The sequence below is a fragment of the Solea senegalensis genome, linkage group LG3 (genome assembly GCF_019176455.1).
Source record: "Solea senegalensis isolate Sse05_10M linkage group LG3, IFAPA_SoseM_1, whole genome shotgun sequence".
NCBI classification, from domain to species: Eukaryota; Metazoa; Chordata; class Actinopteri; order Pleuronectiformes; family Soleidae; genus Solea; species Solea senegalensis.
This window is the reverse complement of record NC_058023.1, coordinates 19600820-19625573: the sequence shown is the minus strand read 5'-3', so window position 1 is coordinate 19625573 and position 24754 is coordinate 19600820. Positions and strand designations below refer to the sequence as shown.

At 40.0% G+C, this 24754-nt stretch overlaps 4 protein-coding genes across 5 annotated transcripts in view; 3 read left to right on the top strand and 1 right to left on the bottom strand.

The window, feature by feature from the left end:
* Positions 1–94: 94 nt before the first annotated feature.
* LOC122766673 (prolactin-like) lies at positions 95–6775 on the bottom strand. 2 transcript variants are annotated; one of them, XM_044021731.1, is made up of 5 exons: positions 6649–6775; positions 6345–6532; positions 6052–6159; positions 5611–5793; positions 95–517 (listed from the first exon to the last, which is right to left on the bottom strand). In XM_044021731.1, exons 1-5 carry the CDS (start codon positions 6671–6673, stop codon positions 323–325), a joined length of 699 nt encoding a protein of 232 aa, XP_043877666.1. In that variant the 5' UTR covers positions 6674–6775; the 3' UTR covers positions 95–322. The 2 variants fall into 2 exon arrangements, 1 of the variants encoding a protein (XP_043877666.1); XR_006360101.1 differs by lacking the exons at positions 5611–5793; positions 6052–6159; positions 6345–6532; positions 6649–6775 and adding an exon at positions 704–733 and having other exon boundaries at positions 451–517.
* LOC122766674 (PWWP domain-containing DNA repair factor 3A-like) lies at positions 1072–3341 on the top strand. Its single transcript, XM_044021732.1, has 6 exons — positions 1072–1190; positions 1805–1938; positions 2481–2576; positions 2658–2843; positions 2968–3056; positions 3169–3341. The coding sequence occupies exons 2-6, from the start codon at positions 1849–1851 to the stop codon at positions 3293–3295; spliced, it is 588 nt and encodes a 195-aa protein (XP_043877667.1). The 5' UTR covers positions 1072–1190; positions 1805–1848; the 3' UTR covers positions 3296–3341.
* A 3658-nt stretch (positions 6776–10433) lies between the features above and the next one.
* On the top strand, positions 10434–22252 carry rint1 (RAD50 interactor 1). The gene is made up of 15 exons (XM_044021318.1): positions 10434–10698; positions 12682–12807; positions 13339–13454; positions 13649–13822; positions 13901–14041; positions 14412–14601; positions 14853–14963; positions 15150–15375; positions 16217–16354; positions 17388–17482; positions 18190–18294; positions 19078–19298; positions 20475–20655; positions 21251–21369; positions 21864–22252. The coding sequence occupies exons 1-15, from the start codon at positions 10471–10473 to the stop codon at positions 22075–22077; spliced, it is 2385 nt and encodes a 794-aa protein (XP_043877253.1). The 5' UTR covers positions 10434–10470; the 3' UTR covers positions 22078–22252.
* An 866-nt stretch (positions 22253–23118) lies between these two features.
* LOC122766453 (neuroepithelial cell-transforming gene 1 protein-like) overlaps positions 23119–24754 on the top strand; it is a 34520-nt gene continuing 32884 nt past the window's right edge. Inside the window, exon 1 of the mRNA XM_044021319.1 lies at positions 23119–23381. Within this exon, the coding sequence (XP_043877254.1) occupies positions 23242–23381 (140 nt within the window). The 5' untranslated portion in view covers positions 23119–23241. The remainder of the gene's footprint in view (positions 23382–24754) is intronic.

The window sequence follows — 24754 nt, the reverse complement described above, 5'->3', positions numbered from 1 at the left end:
TTGTGTAGAATTGCCAAAAACAAAACCCATAGCATCCATATGTCTGAAATGTTTTCAATTATTACGATATTTAATCAAGATATACAGTCCAGTATCATATTTGACACTATTTAATCCATAGTTTGTCCACACTGTATCCTATCAGACATGAGGCGGTTACAGTAGCACTTCATGATAGGAGTGAACATGCGGTATGTGTGTAATGCCATGCAAATAAATCACAACAAGAGCTACAGCTTTATCTGTGTCGTTACAAAACTGAAGCACTTGCTTTTCAGTGCATTTGGTATTTTTGTTTGTAAGTTTCAGTCTTCAGGGGCCTTTAGCATCCATGCTCGGGAACAATGCGACACTGGAGGATCTTCAGGTAGTTCTGGACCTTGTTGGAGTCTCGGCGGAAGCAGTAGAGGAGGTCATATTCTTTCATCAGCCGCCACTCGGCGCTGTCCGGCGGCAACAGGGCTTCAGAAGATGCTTGGCTGCTGACAGAGTCGCTCATCATGCCCAAGAGCTGCATCTGGAGCAGAGAAGTTAAAAATGTATCATCACAACAAACAAACACATTTGAACTCTTGTTAGTTATGTGTACGCACAAGACAGTTGTTGAGTACATTAGTCCAGTATTTCCCTTTTTTTTTTTAACTGGGACCAACAATCGAATGCTTGTATCGCACATATATGTTAGTTATGGAGGTCTACTTACATATATTAACTTGTTTTCATGATTAAAAACCTCCTAATCGCTGCAAACGAGCCGATCAAAATATCTCCTCACTGACGCTCTTGTCAGCCGCGCTGTTTCAGACCAAAACCACACCCCCAGAACGTGGACGGTGTTGTGATTGGCCAGCCAACGAGAGCTTTCCCACTGTCCTGTGATTGGCCAGGTACCTGGAAGTGACGTAATAGATAGGCCAGCTCTCAGACACACAGCTCCCCCTCTGGCACGGTGGATGCTCTGCATCTCAGCAGCTACAACGAGAAGGGTCTAGCTGCAGACCCGCAGACCACTCAACGAAACGCCCCTTCACTCAACGAAACGCCCCTTCACTCAACGAAACGCCCCTTCAAACTACACGACACTCTGATTGGCTCTCAAGAGACTGCGTCTGAAACGTGATGAAGTTTACGTTGACCGAGTATGAAGAGAGAACCCGAAAAAGTAACACGGGAAAATGACGGAGGAAAAGGTAAGAATGGATAAAAAACACATTTTGATATTGAACACTGGATGAATAGTCATTATTTGTATCCATTAAATCAATTAAGTGCAGTTTATTAACCAGTAATGTCTGCATGCTGTAACGATAGCGATTGTAACAGCAAGCAAGACGCAGCGATTTTCTCCCTTTTTTTTCTTTTTTTTCCTTTTTTTCTTTTATTTATATGTACAGGTTATAACATTGACAATATAACATTGTCTCATTTTCAACCAAGAAACGTATAAGATAAACTATATGATCTCTATATATTAGTATTTATCTGTTTTTTAATCTTTAAATGACTCTGACAAGTTGCACACAGCTTTGCTCATTTGAAAACGTGTGACCTCAGTTCTACAATTGTTAAGATAAAAGATTTGATGATGAATAATATTTTTCATGTTTAGAAATGAGAAGTTCTGTTGAATCACAGTCAACAGTGTCATTTGATTTGATTTATTTCAGTTAGCCTGCATATATTTTAGGACAGGGAAAGTCTTAAAGGCAAATGCAGTCCAGTGTATTACTACTTGATTCTGGATTGAAAATGTTTCCATGTTAAAAATACAAAATACAATTTTAATTTACATTTTCTCTTATAGAGCAACACTACGTTCAGTGAAGGAGCAGACCCTGAGCTGAGGAGATGCGACTCGGACACTTATCAGTGTCTGATCTGCACAAAAAAGGGGAGCTATGCAAAGCTTGTGGCTCATCTGCATGGTGGAGTACGGTGGTAAGTCCTAAATTATCAAATATTTTTTCATTTCAACGCTGAAAGGCTTTAATATCCTATGAGCCTTATGTATTATTAAATGTGATGTTATTTCTGTTTGTCCTGACCATGGATAACTGTGACCATCAAACTATTCAACTCATCCATTTGAGTATCAGAAACTCAAAATAAGTAAAGTAAAGTAAACCATTTCATCTATGTGTACTGTACTTCATGTGTGTAGAATCTTAAGTCAATGTGTATTTTATTTTCACTCTTGTTGAGAATTTAGATATTGAGAAAAAGTTTCAAGATTCCTGCATTTTTATAGATGCCCCTGATAATAATGATTGTTCTCAGAAGTAATGTAACAATTTGCCTCTCAGACAGGCTTATCTGTATATCCATTTAGGGCAGTGATGTTACTGTGGCCAAACAAGTTGCCAGCCAGGATGACACCTCTTATCAGAGGAAGTGCAAATAATCAGGGAAAGAAAATGTCTTATTCAAAGTTCTTAATCACATGTATTCAGTGTTGCATATTATGTGTAATTTAATTTTAGGAAAGGGCCCAACAAGCCCAACAGAAGCGACGCGAGGCATGTTGTCTGTTAACCAGTGTAATCACAGAGGATCAGGGCATGCTGCAACACCTTAAAGTGAGTGACAATGGCATTTAGTGTGGTGTTTGTGTATTTGTATATGAATACCCAAACTAAAGTCCTAAACAATTTTTATAGAACATCATCACAGGCAACACGGTGTCTCCTTGGGCCAAGAAACAGGACAGGGTCATCCTTCTTTTTGAAGATGATGAACAAGTGGACAAAGTCATGCACTTCTTGTCTGAAGTACTCGAACGTACTGAGACAGACAAGAAGTCTGCAGATCCAGTGGCATTCGTAATGGATGTACTTTTGCCAGAGGTGAGATCTCAGACACTGACACTGATTTGTAGACTACATGTGTTATATGACTGCATATGTCTGTCTCCTTTTAACACATGGTCACTATCTAACACAATCTTAAATCTTAATCTTCATGCCACAGGCAACAGTACACGCCCTCGGAGCTGTTCACTCCATCTCCCTGGACAAAGCCAAGGAGATGTACATGCGTGGCACAGAGTTTGACTCAAGGTAAGCCGGATAGTTTAGGAAACTGTTAATCCAATTTTCTGTTTATATCTTATTATGTATTTGAGTGTCTTTAACGACTTCATTATTTTGCTATATCATTTTGTCTTGTCAGCGAGATAACCCAGCTTGGGGAACAGCTTCAGAGCCACATTTCCTCAAAAGCGAGGCAGAAACTGGATAGCTTCCTGAGCAATTACAAGAAAGCCTTGGAGTGTGAGGAATTCCTCAGGTGCCTGTAATCCCTGGGTAGTGAATGTGTCTGCTGGATAGTCTGTTGTGTATAAAATAAAGAAAATAAATCATTCATCACTTGTATTCATTACATGGATTTGAAAGTTATACAACTTTCTGTGCAGAATCAAGGGTTTCAGTGCATTTGTTTTACTTTCATCAAAAGACCTACTGATGTCCAACTGGCTGGGTTTGATTCAGATACCAATGTTTCACATATCTTCCTGGAAATAGGTAACGTCTCCTTAATGACATACTCAGCAGGTCTACTTAACTTCTGTCTACCACCACCTGGACCACACCAGCACAGAATTTTAGGAGGGTTTCTTTCAGGTTAAAAACCTGATCAAGTAGACTTTTATTAGTTCTAATCGTTGTTCTGTCCAGTTGAACAACATGTCAAACTACAGACTAATAAGACATTCAATAAATGTAGGCCTATATTAAACACACCTTTTTGTAACATACAGGTTGCCATGATGTTGGAAGTTTGCAAAAACAAATGAAATTATTCAAAGTGTGTGTTCAAAGTGGAATTTGTGATATTATATTGTATAAACGTGATATTATATTGTATAAACGTGATATTATATTGTATAAACATTGTATAAACGTGATATTATATTGTATAAACGTGATATTATATTGTATAAACGTGATAATTATATTGTATAATAAACGTGATAATTATATCACATAAACGTGATATTATATTGTATAAACGTGATAATTATATCACATAAACATGATACTATATTGTATAAACGTGATAATTATATTACAAAAACGTGATACTATATTGTGTAAACGTGATGTTCAAAGAACTTTTCCAATCGGCATTTATATATTTTAGCAGTTTGGCTATAACATTTCATACATTACAAAGTGACATTAATTATTCACAAATTTCACACAAAGTACATTTCTGTGTTCATAAAAGTCAACACGAGTATTTATTCTTCTCTTTTCCTGTCGCACACCGGGATAAAAGTCTCTTGTCAACAAGTGTCTATGAGATACGCGTGTGTAAATAAAGTTTCAATAAAAGAAGACGTTATCACGTTAGTAAATGTCATCACGTTAGTAAACATCATCACGTTTCAGACGCAGTCTCTTGAGAGCCAATCAGAGTGTCGTGTAGTTTGAAGGGGCGTTTCGTTGAGTGAAGGGGCGTTTCGTTGAGTGAAGGGGCGTTTCGTTGAGTGGTCTGCGGGTCTGCAGCTGGACCTACTTGCCAGGAGGCGCTACGGTGGTGAGAGGAGTGGTGAGGATTTCTGATGACGACATCAAATTAAGGAAGTGCCGATCCGCTTCGCAGAGCCCAGGAAAACATTACAACAACTATTTTCTCAGCAGTGGCTGAACTGTTTGTTCTGAAACTTTAGGGTTTCGTAAACGAGGTAATGACGCAGATACACACACACAAACACAGCGTTAATTGGAGCTTCCGGTCTATGTCGCCTTTAAATGAAAAAAATAACAAACATCAGTAACAGTGTCAAAATAAATGTCAGTCAGTCATCATCTCACCGCTTTATCCTCCACCAGAGGGTCGCGGGGGGTGCTGTGCCAATCTCAGCTACATCGGGCGATAGGCGGGGTACACCCTGGACAGTTCGCCAGTCCATCGCAGGGCCACACACAGATAGAGACAGAAAGGCCCTTGCATGTTTTTGGACTGTGGGAGGAAGCCGGAGTACCCGGAGAGAACCCACGCACACACATGCAAACTCCATGCAGAAAGGCCCTTGTTCCAACCGGGGCTCGAACCCGGGTCTTCTCGCTGCAAGGCGAGAGTGCTAACCACTACACCACCGTGTGGCCCCAAAATAAATGTAAAATAAATAAATGTGACGATTCTATTTTTATTTCCTATCAGCTCAGCTTGCTGGGAACCTCGCCAAAGCAGGTACCAAAAATAGCACCAGGTACTATCTCTAATGGAAAAGCAAATAAAAATGAGAAGAGTTGATTGGAAAAGTCCCCATTGTCTCAATCACATTGACTACTAATTCTATATGTAGTTTAGTTAAGCACTGAATTTGACAGTATTGTCAAAAAAAAGTCTACTTGTCCTCGTTCAAACAAATGCATTGGTAAAGAATAAAGAATGGTGTCCTCACATGGACACTCACTGATTGTGAACGTGAACAATAGGTCATCTGAGGTTGACCAGAACCATGTTCACCTCTGTCTTATGACATAAAGGCTTTTATTCAACCTGACAAGACACCCAGTTCCTGAAAACTCTGTGACGCACCAGCTTCAGGCGTCCACCACACACTCATGCCACCTCACATTGACGTAAGACACGCTGCGGTACCTTCTCGGCCACTTTCTCGACGCCTTTGCGCAGCTCGTGCACCATGTCGCTCATCTCGAGAGCTTTGTCTGAGCTGAAGGTGGTGAAGCCGTGTTGGTGATGAGCCATGTTCTGGTGGAAATGCCACAGAGGATCTCTCCACGCCACCAGGAGCTTCAGAATCACCTCTGTCAGCTCCTCTCTCTGCAGAGCACAGGGCACACAGGACGCTTTAAAAACACAATCAAACTCCAGCTTTCCTTTAAATCAGGGTAGATGTAGCCGACGTAGGACGGGATGATACAACAGTAGCCTGCACGTAAATGGATACAGCAGAGAATAAAAACACGAATGCAGGTAGAAACAGGGAAAAGGTCGAAACACTCGGGGAACGATGGAAGAGAAATTTGAAGAGATGAGGAAAAAAAAAACGTGATGAGGACAATGGAGAGTTAAATTCACCGCCATTCTCTGAGCGTTCTCCTTGCCATTTGGTGTGAGGATGGTGGACGTGTGACAGTTGCGACCGACCCGACCAATTTGATTCTTACTGGGCAGGAAGTATTGCTCCTGAGAGGGCACACATGAACGTGAGAATGAAACGTCAGCTTCCAGGTCGTCTAACTGTCAACTGGGGCTTGGTTACAAAACTTATGAATAAAAATCGTGTGCGTATGACCCGCGAACATCCTTATTATGAACATCCAACTTCATTAGAAATGTACAGTGAGGGTGTTTTGCCTGAGGAGACTCACAAACTCAGAGTGGAGGTCATTTGAAATGCCGTGCATCCTGGCTGAGTGCTGGATGACCCGATCAAACAGGTTAGCCAGGGACAGGACGTGGCATCCAGCTTGGGCATTGGTGCAGATGGGTGCTGCGTCTGTACTGGTCAGTGTCCTGTACGGCACCAGACAGACCAACACCACCCATCCAACAGATGCTAGGCGATTGAAAGCAAAGAGCGTAAGGAACTAGATGGATGGAACTGGATGGATAGATAGATAGATAGATAGATAGATAGATAGATAGATATGTGCGTGAATGTGTGATTCCTACCTGATCTGAAGTTTCCTGACATCATTCAGGGTGCAGATGAGGTTTGGGCTCAGAGCCGAGGGTGCTGAGACTTCTTCTCTGCTCAAAGACGCCCGCAGCTTTATGTGAGCGCGCCATTTAACTCTTTAACATCGATGAGGGAGAGGGGGAAGGAGACAAAAGGGGGCGGTGCCAAGGAAAGGGACGCACATATTATCAGCTGTCCAGTGAGTCATATGAAACCACTGCAGTAGTGTGTCAGTCTAAAGATCTGTTAACACAGGTGAACACAACATGCATACTGTATATACAGTACATATACACGTACACATGTATATACTTTATGTACAGTATGGGCGAGTGCTGGAGCCAATCTAGCTGACAGAGGGAGGAACCCTGGACAGGTCAGACTCCTCCCACCAGGATCTTGAAGCATTGACCCTCTTACTGTGAGGCAACTATGCTAGCCACTGCATCACCGTATGACCTCTGTGTTTTGTAACAATACAAACATACACAAAGTATGGATTAATATACAGATTCAAATGCTGCTGTAAGTGCACGTGAATCAATGTTTCAGACATGACCAGATGCTGGTGTTCAACGTGAGTCTGCTGCACGTTACACACACACACACACACACACACACACAGAGGGGGCAGGAACAGTGCTGTTGGGCAGATGTTCTCATGTTGTCACATCCAGACTGACCTGCAGAGTAATAGGGTGACTGCTACAGCCGTACATGCTCATGGGCAGCACCTGCACATGCTTCGACCTTTTTGGTCCATTTTTACAGCGTAGGAACTTCTTCTTATTTGACTTCACCGTGTGATGTTTTATGTCTTTTCCAGGAAACAAAACATCACTTTGATGCCACCAAAACTTGTAACTTTGAGGTCATTTAGTGACCAATATTTTGACTGTTTTTGTACTAGAGCGTTGTCTTTTCTCTTTATTCTGAGGTTTACATCTTTGTTGTGAGTCTATGCACTTAAATGTCGTTTCTTAAATGAGGTTTTTCATCTTAATTAATTTGCAGGGACTGTGATATAGTGTGCTGCATGCAGGGAAGTGTGTGTTACAGTAGATAGTAGATGTGAAAAAGTGAGTATGCAAATTATTTTTCAAAAAACAAAACAAAAATACATTAAAAAAAACAATGAGGAGATAGTTTTACTAATTTCAATCAGTGTGTAAGGTAATATTTTGGGATGCATTATTAATAAAGTAAAAGCATTTTCTTTTTAATATTCTCAATTGCTGACCTCCGAAAACCTACCTACCTACTTCAACCTTTGAAACATGACATATCTGTAAATAAATAAGTGAATAAATACATAGAGAAATAAATAAAAGATAATAAATGAATAGTAGGACACATAAATAAATAAATGTGGTAATAAAAAATATAATGATTTCTGTACTTATTTCTGTATTTAATTAGTCATGTATTCATTAGTTTATTTATACTTTCATATGTTTATTTATTTTGCTTTCTAATATACAGTGAAAGCAGAATAGCACATGTTAAAGATCATATTACAATACATATACAATAATAAGTATGAGTATGTTGGCAAACTCTTTAAAAAGACAGCCATTTGTTTTAATGCTGTGTTATGAGGCACAAGGCTTCTGTGTTCTCCCTCAATCTTGACAAATGTGGACATATTTTTTCTGCAACTTCAGTCTGTAATGTCCCTGTAAGAAATTCTGTCACATACCTTAGTGTCCATATTACTAAAGATAGAAAGGCCAGAGGCGATTTAAACTTTTTAAACTTTTCCCCAATAATTGAAAAGACAGGTTCTTAACCAGTGGTTACAAAGAGACTTGTCTCTGAAAGGTCGAGCTCTGCTTACTAAGGCAGGGAGGTATCTCTCGTCTAACCTATACTGCTCAATCACTGTGTTGATCATTCAATTTGTAAATCGGTTGATGAAATGCTAAACAATTTCTTCAGTCAGTCAGTCATCATCTAACCGCTTTATCCTCCACCAGAGGGTCGCAGGGGGTGCTGTGCCAATCTCAGCTACATCGGGCGATAGGCGGGGTACACCCTGGACAGTTCGCCAGTCCATCGCAGGGCCACACACAGCTAGAGACAAACAACCACTCACTCTCACACTCACTCCTATGGTCAATTTAGAGTGTCCAATTTACCTAATCCCCACATTGCATGTTTTTGGACTGTGGGAGGAAGCCGGAGAACCCGGAGAGAACCCACGCACACACGGGGAGAACATGCAAACTCCATGCAGAAAAGCTCTTGTTCCAACCGGGGCTTGAACCCGGGTCTTCTCGCTGCAAGGCGAGAGTGCTAACCACTAAACCACCGTGTGGCCCTAAACAATTTCTTATGGAAGAATAAAAAAAAAAATCTTACTAAAATCTGGAACTTCATTTCTCATCATGTCTTTCAAGGTGGTCTAAAATTCATTCTGCTCATTAACCATAATATTTAAATAAATCCCAATCAAACTTTCCTATTTCCATCAACAGGTGGAAGAATATTATAGATGCTAATCCTTCTGGCCTTTGCGTTATTCAGGATGGTTGATGTCTGTTTGTCTTTGTCAGCATCTCCACCTTTAGGTTTGTCATCCTATAATGGCTTGAACTCTAAAATTAGGTCTTTTGTTAATAATAGACTGGGATAAAGTCTGGTCCCTATACCCCAAATGTTCTTTCTAACAAATAAAACTAAAGAAATTTCTTTCAAGTTGCTTCATAGGTTTTACCACTCAAAAGTTTGGATTTTTTTCAGCCCGTTATCTCGAGATCACGGAATAATGAACTCTTTATCATGGGAGAACGGTCCGTTTTCTTGTGATAACAAGATAAATGAATGCGTTTTCTCGGGATAACAAGGCTTGATTTTTCCGCGATAATGAGATAATTGTGGAGAGATTGAACAGTGTTAAATAAATATAATATATTTATAATATATAATATAATACATATATAATAGTTCATAATTACATTCAAGCACTGCCACTTGTCAGGGACGGAAATGGTCTCACATTCATTTTGGTCACAATAACATTGGCAAGACATTTCATGTTATCGCTCTTTACTACAGAGATATTACAAAAATGCATTTTTCCTTATCGATTGCCAAATCGATATATTCATTCATTCACTCATTCATTCTTCTTCATTCTTGCCAAATTTCATGTTTATAAATGCAAATTTTTCCAAGCAGGAAACCCCATTTCCTGGTACTCACAGTAGAAATGGAGCAGTACATTTCAACCATTGCTCCTGTATGGAACACAAAGCAGCCAAAATCTTAATATATGTGCAATGTTTAATATCTAAGCTTTCATTCAGTAATCTTGCATACTTTCCCACTTTACTTATTTTATGTGTTTGTTATTTCTGTTTGATATTATTTTATTTAACCGCTTTGTGAATATCTGTGTTCCGTCTACAATTGTTTGTAATCGTTGACTGTTTCAAACAAAGTTTATTTAAAAACAAAAAAGGAAAAAACAAAGCAGTGCATGATGACGTATATCCGTTAGACTCTCAAGTGCCTACGTAGCATCTTTTGAGGAAAGGTGGCCTTGTTTTCTCCCTCAGAGTGTCCCGTGAACACAGCGTCGGTGATGCATAGAGAAAATCGGTCCATGTTTTATTTCACCAAGGTAACTGTTCACGCGCATCACTCATTTTGAGACGACATAAGTGTACGTGGACTTCACGCATACATTGACACACCGCGACGCGTAAAAGAGGCAGTGTGACCGCCCCGCGGTATACGCGCAGTATCGAAACAAGCGCCTTCTCTCCGCTCTGCGCTAGCAAATGTGTTGACAGCGTCGTCAGAGAGGAAAGATGGCGGCGCTCAGTGCAGCGGAGCAAACAGTGGACACAGAGCACTTTTCAGAGTCAATGCACTCACTCAGCTCAGATGCCGAGGCTTTCCCCGCGGACTCAGCAGAACAACACGACTTTGTAGTGGATTTCATAGAGAAAGAGGTTGGCAGCGACCTGAAATCCCTGAAAAATGTCAGCAACCTGCTGAAAAAACTGACAGACGAGAACAACGTCCTGGAAGAACAGGTGAATACAAATCACTTTGACTGTTTCTCATGGTACAAAAACCTCGTAGGCAAGTGTATTAAAGGTGTATTCAAGACACATGCTTTTAACGTTTAATTAGTTTTGATATTCTTCAAAAGAAGTTAACATTGCATATGTCCAAAATGACGTTCGTCCATCCACAACTGTCATTGTAAAATTATTTCCAGAACATGACGTCATTTCCGAATAACGTGTGTAAGATTTCACTTTACAAACATTTATGATTAAGTTGCAGATATACAAGTGAATCGTGGATATCAGCATCTTAATTTCGACCCTCTAGATCAGTGGTTCTCAAATTTTCATACCAAGTACCAACTAATAAAATATCCAGCTCTCAATGTAGCACCATTGTTACTAATGTTAAAATGCAGTGGTGTAAATGGGTCAAGCAAAGTCTGCAACAGAATTTTCACAGGAGGCAGATTTATTCCCAATAAGATAATTTGCCCTCTCATCGTCATCCTCTCCTCTTAAGATAGAGCGAGAGATAAGACTAATTATTTTTAGGTCATTTTTTTGTTTCATTTTCTTCGCGCTCAAAATTCCTTAGCTGCACTTTGATCACATACCCTGTTATATACAGGAGAAGAATATTTCAGATTTTCCTCCATGTACCAGCAGAGGAAGCTAGATCTTAATTGTGACCTCTAGTCAAAATGACTAGGTTAATTACTAAATTACTTAATCAACAACTGTTTTGATAATCGATTAATCAGTTCTTAGCTTTTTTCATGATTAAAACAAGATTTCCGATTGTTTAAGCTTCTTAAATGTGAGTATTTTCTTCATTTCTTTGCTCTGGATAACAAAGAAATCATTAAAAGTGAATCATTTTGGTTTGTTGACAAAACAAGACATTTGAGAACATCATCATTTCCAGGTTTGATGAACACCCCTCAACATTTTTTAAGGTGTTCTGATATATTATGAACCAAACGATTAATCGAGAAACTAATCGACAGATTAATCGATTATGAAAATAATCGTTAGGTGCAGCTCTAATCTTTAATGAACTTAGCAGATGCCTTAAACTCGACCTGCGACTTGTGTTGTAAATATTTCAAAATGGAATTCTGGACTCGCAGATATCTCTTTTGAAGTTATTGATGTATACAAATGAATTTAAATTAGACTCAAATATTTTATTGCCACAGTCAAACTACTCACAACTGAATCACATGTGTAACTTTCAATAAGACCAGTCAAACTGTAATTATGTTTAATCATAATCTCTGTTCCACATAGATAAATGTAGCCATTAAAGGTTGAAACAAAAACAATAGCTGTCGCCATGACCACTGAAAAGGTCTTGAATCAATCAATAAGCGAAACATTAGCAGCCTTCAATAAACATCACATTCTGAATTGGTTTAAATGTTACTTCATGACTTACAGGAAGAATGGAGCATAATAAAGGATCTTTCGAGGGGTTTTTGAACCTGCGTAAACGTGTAATAAAAAGGGCAATTAACACAGTTTAAATTGCTAGTGAAGTGGTTGTTCAGCATGATATTTAGCCTATTGTTTGTTTTGGTGCTTCAAACCTAGTAATACTAGTTAATACAGCTTTCTGTAAGGATGCATGCCAGCTCACAGAAACGTGTGGTTTGTGGCTCTTTGCACTGGTTTGCTCAGCATTGTGTATACTTTGACTTTTGATCAAATGTTTGCCCTTAAATCGTTTGGACCTCTCCCTTTATTTTGCAGTAAAAAATATATAGACAAAAAAAAAAATAAAAATTTTGTATCTAAATCTAAACAATAATTTAAAGCAGCCATCTCTACACTTGTGTTACTTTACCTTATTAATGGTGTTTGGTGAAGCTGTGACAGTTTTTTGTTATTTTAAGTGTATATTTAGCACAGTTCTCATGCCCAAGTTCATTTACACCCTGGCACAAAATTACAAACTTATGTTATTTATGTGTGTAATGTGACTCTGTGACTTCTGTCTTTCAGGTTCTGACTGTATCCAGCTCTGTACCTCCTAAAGTTTCTGCAGCTCTCTCAGCAGCTGAGGAGGCCAGATGTTCCCTGGAGGAGCTGCTGAAGAAAGAGCGACTCATCTCCAACATGCTGCACCAGGTACAAACACCCCTGATAGAGCTTAACATCCTTAGCTCACAAATTATTGCACTTCTCTGTAGTTCCTCTTTCCAGATTTCCCATGTATGCCCTAAATCCAATCTAATCTAATGTGAAATGTTAGAATGCAAGATTTCTCTATTTATTCACAACATAAAGAGTGCATTAAGTCTCTGTATTGAATGTGGATGGAGCTTCTTGTAACGTAGCTTTCTCCGCCATTATGCTTCTTCGGCCAGATAACTTCACCCTAGTTTCCCCTCATTCATTTGAGCAGCCCTGCTGCAAGGAGACATCAAGTAGCGATGCCCAGTGAGTGAAACCGGGACTGTTCACTTTAGAGCACTTTAATTCATTTATGAATTAAAATGTCAATATTTACGCCGGCGTATCGATTATCCTATTGTACAAGGAAGGACTACGATATGTCAACCAAATCGATATTTTGACCCAACCCTACATAGTGACACTATAACGTTCTGGAATGTTTCCTTTTATGATGCCTAATCAACTGTCTTCTGCTTCCTCTAGCATCTCCAGGGGGCGCAGCCTTGGATGGATAATCTTGGCCAGATCCTTAACCAAGTGGACCACATAGAGCGACACATGGAATACTTACGCTGCCTTCAACATATCGAGGAACTGAGGTGAATAGATACGAAAACCTCTTTTACACAAGTCTACAACTCTAACACCTGCTTAAATCTGGCTTTTATATGCAATAGGATACAGCTCTAACAGTACTGTAACTGTAAAAAGTGGATTATAATACCATTTATATCAAACTGTGAACAGGGAAAAAACTTCTATCTTCCATTGAGGTGTGTATGTGTGTTTGCAGTGCTGCAGTCCAGCAGTGTCTGATGACCAGCAGTGTGTGGGAGGCCATCAGAGCAGTAGACAGCATGGCTGCACTGGACACAGGACTCAGCCAGTCTGCTTGTTCTCATCTCCAGGACTTCCTCCGGGAAACGCTTCACTTCTGGCACAAGATTATCAAAGACCGACTGACCATGTACGCGCAGTTTTATCCGTTGTCTAATCAGTCTACATGGAGCATAGCTCAAACATGCTAAATTCTCCTCTTTCACAGTGACTTTGAGAAAGTATTGACTCAACTCCATTGGCCAATCATCTCTCCACCCACACAGTCGCTTACACCCACGGCCAGCTCTCCTGAGATCAGCAGCCAACTGGAACTGCTCGTCACACAGCTGCTCGCCCTGCAGACCTCGTATCCTTCTGCTTGTGGCATTCATGGATGCCTCTCTTCCCCTCTTTCTTAGTCACATCCTCCTCCTTCATCTATGCAATTATGTGGGGACAGCCGTTTTCTTTGTTTACGTAATAATCTTCTGTGTCAAAATCTCTGGCTGGTTTGTCCATTTGCTGTAGAGACGAGATGACGGCCTGCGTAAAGACCATGTAAATGTACCGACTGTTCTAGTGGTGATATATATATATCACAAAGTATGAATATATTAGCCACCCACAGCAACTTTGAGGGTTAATAAAAAAAATTCTTTTACTTCCCACTTGATTTACAAAGTTAGTAAAGCTTTTTCCTGAGACTAGTTTATTTAAGCCTTAACCTACCACTGCAGTGATGACCTTTTATCTCAGAAGGATTTGGCCTCTGGAAAGGGTGGACCCTCTGCTCAGACTGTGTCTTTGGCCACGCCTACATCCCTAGCTCCTCCCCTCTGCCTTCCCATCCAGATCATGCTGCTGCCACTCAGCAAGAGGTTCAGATATCACTTCTTTGGCAATCGACAGACCAACACACCCAACAAGGTTTTACTCAGACTCACACACACATGCATATGTCATACACACCCCTCAAAATGAATGATACAGATCAGATTATATGTATAATTCCAGCAGGACTAGACACCGATTCATAAGGAAGGTAGGTAGGTAAGAGTTAGGTTTATAAAGACTAACTGTATTGGACTAATATTGGATTCAACATTGGTATCAGACACTTAAAGTGGTATTTAATCAACCCTAGTGATTACTATTACTATTACCTGTGCCTTTTTCAGCCAGAGTGGTACCTCACACAGGCTTTGATGTGGATGGGGAACAGCACCACCTTCATGGAGGAGAAGATTCAGCCAATTCTGGACCGAGCTGGGGCTGACATTAGTGCCAGGGTATGTTATTTTCCTGATAAACTTTTGTGACTGTTTTGATTTTCTTTAGTGAATTGTAGCATCAATAGGTTTTTCATCCATACCAGGCTTTGTTGTTCCATTTTACCACCTGTCAAATAAGGCATGTTGTAATAATGAGCTCAATAGTCAGCTGAGCTCACCAACAATTTCTTTCTGTGTGTGTAGGTGGAGCTTTGTCGAGGCCTGCTGTCTCTCGTGCAGGAGAAAGTGGCCAGCGATGCTTCCAGGCTGTTGTACGACGACGCGCTCTTCTCTCACCTGGTAGAGGAGGTGCTGCAGTTTGAGAAGGAGCTGCGAAGCAACCACTCATACCCAGCGGCACTGCCCGGTCTGCTGCACCTCCTGCTCGAGGACGCTGTCCTGCAGAAGTGGCTCACTGTAGAAAGAAAAAGTCAGTTATTACGGATTAGGTTTTTTACTTGGCAATCAGGGTTTCATAATATTATAGAGATGGGACTTTTTTATCAGATGAAGAGCATTCTGTATTTGTGCTGTTATTTTCCAAATTATTAATACATCTACTTCAAATCAAACTCTTTCTGCTTGGCAGCCATTTTGGTAGTTCCTCTTGGTAGCTTTTTCAGACTAAAGTATGCTTTACACTTGCTGCACTTCAGAAATGATGTAATCAAATATTCTGAACTCCAGAGCATGAGAGCTAGTGTAAGTAATGCAGGGCTCACAGTGGTTGAGCAAACGGGAAACTAATGAGATGCATTCAAAGACCCTGGTAAATTCCATCACTTCTGCAGGATCAATTGCATTTTACTTTAGAGGAGCAGCCTCAAGATGCCTTCAAGAAACCTTTTAAATTTCATAATTTATTCAAACACACTTATGGCTCGTTTCTATTATACAGTTCTATCGCTACTCGGCTCGACTCTTCTCTTCCATTAGTACCTTGTACCTGGTGCTTTTTTTTTCATACCTGCTCTGGTGAGTTTCCAAGCAAGCTTAGCCAATACTAAAATGTGACATCAACAGATTGCTGGAGTCATGAGTGCAATATCTGTAGTGGTGCTAGAAGTCCATTAACTAAATGATTTCTGTCGCTGCCACCTTGTGATAATAGATACACCACAAATCATGTAGTAATTGGTGTACAAATACATTTGTTTATACACTAATGATCACAGTAACTGATTGACTTTCCACTATAAAGAGCCTAATCCAATAATCGAGTACTCATGACCAAGAGGCCGTCTTAATGCTGTTGCCCTTTGTGTATCCAGTGGCAGTGGAGAAGATGGATGCCATGCTGTCAGCTGAGGGAGCGTGGAGCTCTCAGTACAAAGACATCAGTGATATGGACGAGCTGAAGGCTCCAGACTGTGCCGAGACCTTCATGACTCTGCTACAGGTCATCACTGGTGAGACTGCTGGTCTTCTTTCAGCCATTTAACATCTGCACATGTAAAAGCAGATGTCATGCCATTTCTTTGCCAAAGGGTTTTCTACCCTTTCAGTTTTATAGAGGTTTACTCACTGACTTTGTAGAAGAATGCTGTATTATGATATTATGTACTATGTGTATTTTTTGTCTAAAAAGGATTAATGAAGTTTCAGAGATGGAGAGAGTATTTTAAAGGCGACATAGAATGCTTGTATCACACATATATGTTAGTTATGGAGGTCTACTTACATATATTAACTTGTTTTCATGATGAAAAACCTCCTAATCGCTGCAAACGAGCCGATCAAAATATCTCCTCACTGACGCTCTCGTCAGCCGCGCTGTTTCAGACCAAAACCACACCCCCAGAACGTGGACTGTGTTGTGATTGGCCAGCCAACGAGAGCTTTCCTACTGTCCTGTGATTGGCCAGGTACCTGGAAGTGACGTAATAGATAGTCCAGCTCTCAGATACATAGCTCCCCCTCTGGCACAGTGGATGCTCTGCATCTCAGCAGCTACAACGAGAGTAGTTCTTCTTCTTCTGCGGTTGAATGTACGCAACCGGATGTGCCCGCACCAGGAGGCGCTACCGTGGTGAGAGGGGTTGTGAGGATTTTTGATGACGACATCAAATTAAGGAAGTGCCGAGCCGCTTCGCAGAGCCCAGGAAAATAATACGACACTATTTTCTCAGCACTGGCTGAACTGTTTGTTCTGAAACTTTAGGGTTTCATAAACGAGGTAATGACGCAGATACACACACAAACGCAGCGTTAATTGGAGCTTCCGGTCTATGTCGCCTTTAATAACTAACAAAAACTCTAAAATACATTTAAAAACGATACTTTCAGCAGTCCTCTCAAAATCCAATGCTCTATTTGGACTTTCTACTTCCTGGTTTTGACTGACTTGCATATGTTAATGTATTTAATGTATGAGCCACAGTATTATGGAGGAGAATTGACTGATGGTATGTTCTGTGTTATTTGTCAACTCGCTTCACTCAGAGCGATACCGGGCTTTGCCCTGTCCCTCTGCCCAGCTGAAGTTTCTGGGGCTACAGAGAGAACTGGTGGATGATTTCCGCATTCGACTCACTCAGGTGATGATCAGGAAAAACACTTGAGATATAATGTCAGCCAACATTATGTAAAATCTTAAGCTGTCTTTAGCAGTGTCAACCTTTTTGCTAACTCAATATTCTTAGCTGCTATTAGCATTCGCCTCCCTCCTTCCTGCATCACCTCATGATCACTTTTGTTGAGTGGGACATTTATTCAGCCACACACCTGATTGGAAAAAGTGTTGTGGGATACTGGGATCATTTCTCCCATATCCCAATTCCATTGGTAAAAAATGCAGTTTTTGAACAACTGCACCAATTTGACTCCCTTAAAACTATAGTGGAACTGGAATTAATGATACTGGTAAAAAAACAAACCTCCCTGTGTTCTATTTCATGTTGAAAAATATCTTCTGTGATGAAGGTCTGTTACGCCAGATTTATTCAAGATATGCTTGAGCATTACGTATACATGTTGCATGAGTTCAACTAATATATAAGAATTAGTATTGTATATTAATTGAGTATATTAATTGATGTGTATATACGTGTGTCTACATATATTTTCATGTTTTAGTTTTCTCCTATTTCATGGCCCATCAATGTACAGAATTTGACAGACACAAAAACAACAAAGCTGTAGGTGCCCTTTGACCTGAGTGCAGTACTGTAAGTTTGGTGTTTTTTTTTGGGATTATTTAATTATTTACGCACTGAAATAAATTTCTTTTCTCTCTTTGCTCCAGGTGATGAAAGAGGAGTCTCGCTGTCCACTTGGTGCACGTTACTGTGCCATTCTCAATGCTGTCAACTACATCTCCACCATCTTGTCAGACTGGGGAGATAATGTGGTGTGTGGAGTTTGTTAAATTCATCCATTTTATTTATATATAGTGTTTTTTTTAAAGCTCCAGTGTGTAACTTCTGTTGCCAAAATACTGCTAGTGTCACTACCTACACAGACTTAACCCACACCAAAAGTGATACTGCAAAGTTTTCTGAGAGGACAACTCTAGGTCTACGTCAACCCATGATGCTGCTGATCATGACGGGTCTATGTATTTCTGTCTGTGGCTTTTATACTTCTGCCTCCCCTCCATTGGTCGTGATGTAAAAACATCACTCTGTGTCGCCACAGACACGAAAAACAAAGAACAGTTATACTGAGAAACACAGAGAGTGTCATTTGGAGCTGATTGGCTTAATTGTCATTGTGTGAATTCATTTTACAATGGTTTGAATGTAACAGACATCTATTTATGTTGAAAAGTTACACATGACCGCTTTAAGACAATTATTGCAAAGTCACTTATTTTCTTATGAAAGGTTATTTTCCAAGGGAAAGTGTCATTGTATAAACTCAGAAGTGATTTGAAATGTTCATATGCAGGGTGATCATACTGCTGCATCTGATTTTTACTTTAAAGCTCATTTTTGTTTGTATGTGCAAGAGTCAATAACAAAATTAAACATTTAAAGGATTGCAATTTACTGATATTTTAACATACATTTTCCTGGTAAAATGAAAACTAAAGTATCTGTGAATAGAGCTATGATTTGACACTTAACAGGTTTCAAAGTTTCTATTTATCTCATGGATTTATTTATGTAGCATTTTTGTATTCTTTTTCCAGTTTTTCCTGCAGCTACAGCAGGCAGCTGTGTCTCTCGGAGACGACGTGGTGTTGCGAGACCTTGGGGTGTTGGAGTTGGGCCGCCTGGCCTCTCTGGAGGGCTCTCTGTTTGAAGGTCTGTTGGCATTGCTGGATCGCCTGAAGGGAGACATGTTGGGGAGACTGTTGGAATGGACCATGAGGGAAGTCATAGAAAAGGCCAGGCCATATGGCCAAGACAGGTAAGACATCATTGTCTTGATTGGAAATTATGTTTGTTGCAAATTCAGGCCTCATTTACAGTGGAACCCTAATGGTGGAATTACGTGTGCTACGCTTTACGGCTGCGTGACTGTTGATCACACAGGCGAGTTTTGCCTTTGAAAGTAGATATTCTTAAATATACTCCAAATAAATGCCCGGACTCTTAAGTATGAAGCCCCACATGTGTCTGTCCTCCACAATAAAAGCATTTTTGAAACCAATAAGAGGATTTCAGAGAACTAAAATGCTTTTACTTTGCTACTTAGCAAAACGACATCTTAGTCTAAATGTGCCAGTTCTTTTAATATAAACTAGGGCTGAGGCAAAAATGCCTTGCAACGAGGCAGAGTGTGACTACCGTTTAAACACAGCACTGGATGTGGAAGGACAACCACCCCAGACCGAAGAAGATGTGGAAACACAATACATGACGAGTTAACGCAGACACAATGAGAGAAAGCAGCGCCTATTGCAAAAACGGAGCAGGACAAAACAAACAGCGATGAGGGAAGAGGAGACTGAAAACAGAAGCTAACTAGCCAGCATTGCTAGCGCTAGCATTCCTTTGTTGCTGTGCATTCATTAAACCTGCAGTGGAAAATGTTGCATCAAAGTGCAAGACAAGACTGATTTCTGAACAGGAGCAAGGGGAAATGTGAATATTTGTATTGCAAGTCAATTTAGTCCCGTGCCCCTAAATTTTCTGCTTGCACTCCTTAAATTTTCAGTTAGGGGGCCACTGTGCTCCTGGTTTGTGTGGAGCCCTGAACAGTACTATGTGTATGACTGATTAACTGTGTTGTTTTTTCTTCTTCCCCCAACTGATTTTGTTTTTGGTGCATGTGTGACGTCACAATTCATGCACAGGTGAAAATAACACCACAGAGCAGAACAATCACTGGCGATAGGAATGCATTAATCCCTGTTTTTGGCGAGTTCCCCTCACTAATTTTAGTGTGAAAAAGGCTTAAGAGAAGGGTGCTTTCATTTGAAAAATGTGCAAATGAGCTTGGTCCTGTGTGGAAAATACAATGGGCTGTAGCTTTTACCCTTATTATATTGAAAACATTACAGACAACTTATCTCACTGAACACATGGAGCAAAAAAATAAATGTACTCACTGATTTTCTTTCTCTTATTTCTTTTTCCTTAGGTGGTTGTCCCTACCATCCCAGCATGACCTGTCCACCATGACACTATCCAGTTCAGCTTGTCCCATGATGCTGTGTGTGAGGGACAGGCTGCTGCACCTTCATCAGAGTCTGAGTCTTTCTCTGTTCCAACTAGCCTGGCAGGGCCTGGCAGACAGACTGAACAAATTTCTGTACCAGGATGTAAGAAGGGAAAACCCACAGAAACACTGTCTGTGTTTTTATGATCTGTCACCAACCTCACTAAATGTTTAGTGCACTCATTTACATGTGACAGGTCCTGTAAAGATGACATTGTGATACCGATGTACACAATCTCAAAACAGGATGAATAGGCTGAGACCCAGGGTCAACCCACCATGACGTCACCCTCTATATTGTATATAATAAGTCATTTTTGCATAAGTTTTGTGGTTTAGTTATTATCTTAATTTCCACAAAGTAGTACAGTGGCTCGTTTTGGAACACCCCGATCCCTCACCTGTGTTGAAGAATCTACAGTATGCTGCCTTTAGTTGGCATCATAATTCAAGTCGTGGAAAACCAACCTGTGCCGATGCGAGCTGGGATCATAGTGGGAAAGGGCCAATAGGCTAAAGCTGAAGAAGAGGTGGGGGATGATGTTACTAAAGGTGCAAAGATTGGCAGGTCGTTATGTGTGACTCAATCACAGTGTAGCCACTGCGTAAAGCTTCCCCTGCCCTGTGCTCTGTGTAGTGTACGGTCAAAAAGTTAGTTACATTGAGTTTAATGCATTCCTGTGTCTCTCGTGTGTCAGGTGATCCTGTCCAATCATTTCAGTGATGGTGGAGCAGCTCAGCTTCAGTTCGACATGACCAGAAATTTGTTTCCTCTGTTTGGACACTACTGCAAAAGACCTGAGAACTTCTTTAAGCAGTGAGTTTTGGTGTGCGTCTCTGTGTGTCTGTGTCTATATCTTTGTGTGGTCCAAAAATATGTGCAAACCTCTCTTTGTGAGGACATTTTGTCTTCTGCTCCACAACTTTAAAGGGCTTTCAGGGTTAAGACCTGGTCCTAATGAGGCAGAACCTCATTTCTAATGAACTGGTTCAGTTTAGGGCTAAATGAATTTGAATTTGATTAGGGGTTTGACTTGAACTGATTATGGTTAAGGTTAGGGATTTAAGGGATAGGTAAGAGGAAAAAAATGCACTTCAGACACAAATAAGCTGTAGGTGTGTTTGTTATGTGGTTAATATATTGTATATTTTTGACTGTATATGTTTTGGTTTGAATCATTTGTAATGTAGTAACCTTTACTAAAACAAAATTGTGGGTAATGATAACCAAACCAAACAAATATCACAGCTTTTATGTAGACCCCTGGTCTACATAAAAGCATTCTAATGATTTTCTTTTTCTATCCACAGTGTTAAGGAAGCGTGTATCATCTTGTGTTTGAACGTTGGTTCTGCTCTCCTGCTAAAGAACCTGCTGAAAGAGTCAGAGAATGAGACACGAGACTGTACAGGTGTGGACGATCCCTCACCCGAGTCTGCGCTCAATGAGTTGGGGGTTTACTGCTTGGCATCGTGCGACGTGTTGATCCTCCTCAGCCTCAGGGCATCCTGGCCTGGACAGTGACACTCCCTCCATTGTCGGTGTGTGTGTATCGCACAGAAATGTTTTTTCTGAGTTCCGTTAAACCAGGGGTGTCAAACTCAAATGGTCTGGGGGCCAATGAGCATCTCGTCTGGTCATGAGGGAGCTGGTCTAGTGAATTTTGTGGGTTTGTGTAATAAATCAATTCGACCTGCAATGCTCTTATTTTAAATCCATAACCTCCATAACATCTTGCATGTTTTTCATGTTCTTTGTCGTTTTGTGTAATTTGAAAATTTGAAATTTGTAGCTGACAGAGATGATCAAATCTGGATGGTTGTCCAGTAATAGTAGTAATATATGGAGGTGGGTGCATTTTATATCTGAACACACTTAATCTAAGATAATCTACAATCTATCACCTACCGCCGTAATCATTCACCCACCTTGTGGCTGTGTAGCGTAACCATGATCGTGGATCTGCAAGTACAAGGAGGCATAAATCTCAAATTACTTTTTAATTTAGACTACATTTTTGCCAATTTAAGTTTAATACTGTCTCATGACATTTAAAACTTTCAAGGATTATAATGTGTCATTTTAGTGCAGACCATCCCAAAAAACATTGTCAGAAAAATACAACCATTCATTGTAGATTCTGTACACCATCCTTCTTTACTTCACCAACAAAAACTAACCAGTGTTTTTCCCTTGTTCCTCACGTGTCCCCTCTACTCCATAAAAAATGTGATTAAAAATGTGTCAATGTTCAATACAAATACCAAAGTAAAATTAATCAGATTTTATTCATACAGGATTTTTAATGTAAACAAAGGGCACATCAGCCTCATTTGCCAACAGATAAAAATAAACAGAAATTGAGGAAACGGCATCAGAGAATAAAAATACTAATCAGAAAAATCAGCAGGAATAAAAGACGAGGAATAAATAGTTCAAATAGATGGAAGAGAACAAACGAATACAAAAGATTTACATATAATGTAACTTATGCGACATCAGCTTCCCTGAAGATGCCCCGCCCACTCATTTACATTGCCTCCGCTCATTGGTCGGATTTTTGATTTCCGCCATATTCAAACATAGTCACGAGTCCCTGCTGCAGGAGTGAAATTAGTTGTTGTCGTTCCCCTTTAAACATTTTCAGCAATATAAAATTACCACTAATCCTTGCCGCTGTTGCTTAAAATGGCTGAACCCCCTGAGGCTCAAGGTGCCGTTCCTTGTCCCGAGAGACTAAAAAGACAACCGAGCTCCAGGAAGTTGAAGAGGACGTTTTCCGATGACGAGGACTCTCCCCCGGGTATTCGGAGCACTGCTTTGCGGCGGTGAGTCCATCTTTATTCTGAGACCAAAAGCTTCGGCAAAAACTAGCAGCAGAACCACCAGTGCCTGCGTGCATTGGTAGTTAGCAGTGGCTGGCATGCTATAGTACCATACATGACTAGTGTTAGCTTTCTAAAGTATAACTGCGTCATTTCTTTAACGACCACATTGTGACATTTCAACAGTCGAGAGAGAAACGCTGTTGTTACTCGTGTAATTAAAATACATACATTTATAGTTTTACATTGTTTAGTCGTGTGCACACGTTTGCTGTTTCGTCGATGCTCCACAAGGTGGCAGCAAAGGCAAACAATTATGCTGCGCCCTGCCACTTGGTTTTTCCTGTATTCTGCTTTCCATTGGATTTGATGTTCACCCATTGGTCTAATATTTAATTTGTATCTTTCTGTCAACAGTTTGAAATATTTTTGTTGTCTTTTTGCATTCAAGTGCAATCGTGTGTCTTTACCCTGTTTATCCTGTTTTAATCAGCTCATCATGTCATCATGTGATTCTCGGTCTTAATGCATCTGCTGTAAGTGCTTAACAGATAAAGTAAATAAATAGTGGAAAAACTAAGTAACTTCCCACTAGGGTTGAACAATTAATAAAAAAATTTATTGAAATAACAATACAACCTACTGCAATTTTCAAATCGTAAGAGGCGCAGTATTGTTCAAAGCCAAAATGTGTTGTGTTGATCGATACACATCTTATTACACAGACTGAAGAGAACATCTTTGTTTCTCACAGAGCTGCACAAATATCACACAGTAACCATTTTTTAAATATGTTTCTCAAATGAAAATGAGAATAATGATGTAAAAATTACCATTACCTCTGATATCGTGAATCATATCGCTATTCCTGTTATAACCCCCTCCTCTAAAACCGAATAGCTGATTATGAAAATAGTTGACGATTAATTTAGTAATCTATTAATAATCGATTAATCTGCTAATTTTTGCAGCCCTAATCCACAGACGAAGTTTTCTGCATGCTGGCTTTATTAAAGTGAATCTACATTGGGGTTGTATAAAGAGGAGTGCAATAATCCTTGAAAAGGTGGATGTTTGTCGCTGCCTCTACGTGTTGTCATCATCAACATCAGCAGCCATTTTATGTTATAGTGTGGCCCAAATATTATACTATCATGATAACACTCTTTTTAACAGTACATATTTTCAGCAGTAATAACAGCACAACATCACTCATATATCAATATTGGTATCGGTTATCGGCCAAAGCACTCCCCATATATTGCCAACAAGTCTAATATTGTGCATTCCTAACAAAGCCATACATTTAATCTATTATAAAAATTGTTGGCGATTCATTTAGTAATGGGTTAATAATCAATCACTTGTTGCAACTC

Coding starts and splice junctions, on each gene's coding strand:
- rint1 (XM_044021318.1), top strand. CDS start 10,471: ATGGCGGCGCTCAGTGCAGCGGAGCAAACAGTGGACACAGAGCACTTT. Junction 10,699..12,681: donor ACAACGTCCTGGAAGAACAG/GTGAATACAAAT, acceptor TCTGTCTTTCAG/GTTCTGACTGTATCCAGCTC. Junction 15,376..16,216: donor GCTCACTGTAGAAAGAAAAA/GTCAGTTATTAC, acceptor TTGTGTATCCAG/TGGCAGTGGAGAAGATGGAT.
- LOC122766674 (XM_044021732.1), top strand. CDS start 1,849: ATGCGACTCGGACACTTATCAGTGTCTGATCTGCACAAAAAAGGGGAG. Junction 2,844..2,967: donor TGGATGTACTTTTGCCAGAG/GTGAGATCTCAG, acceptor TTCATGCCACAG/GCAACAGTACACGCCCTCGG. Junction 3,057..3,168: donor GGCACAGAGTTTGACTCAAG/GTAAGCCGGATA, acceptor TTGTCTTGTCAG/CGAGATAACCCAGCTTGGGG.
- LOC122766673 (XM_044021731.1), bottom strand. CDS start 6,673: ATGATGTCAGGAAACTTCAGATCAG. Junction 6,533..6,648: donor GTCAGGAAACTTCAGATCAG/GTAGGAATCACA, acceptor TCAATCGCCTAG/CATCTGTTGGATGGGTGGTG. Junction 6,160..6,344: donor ATGACCTCCACTCTGAGTTT/GTGAGTCTCCTC, acceptor GTGCCCTCTCAG/GAGCAATACTTCCTGCCCAG.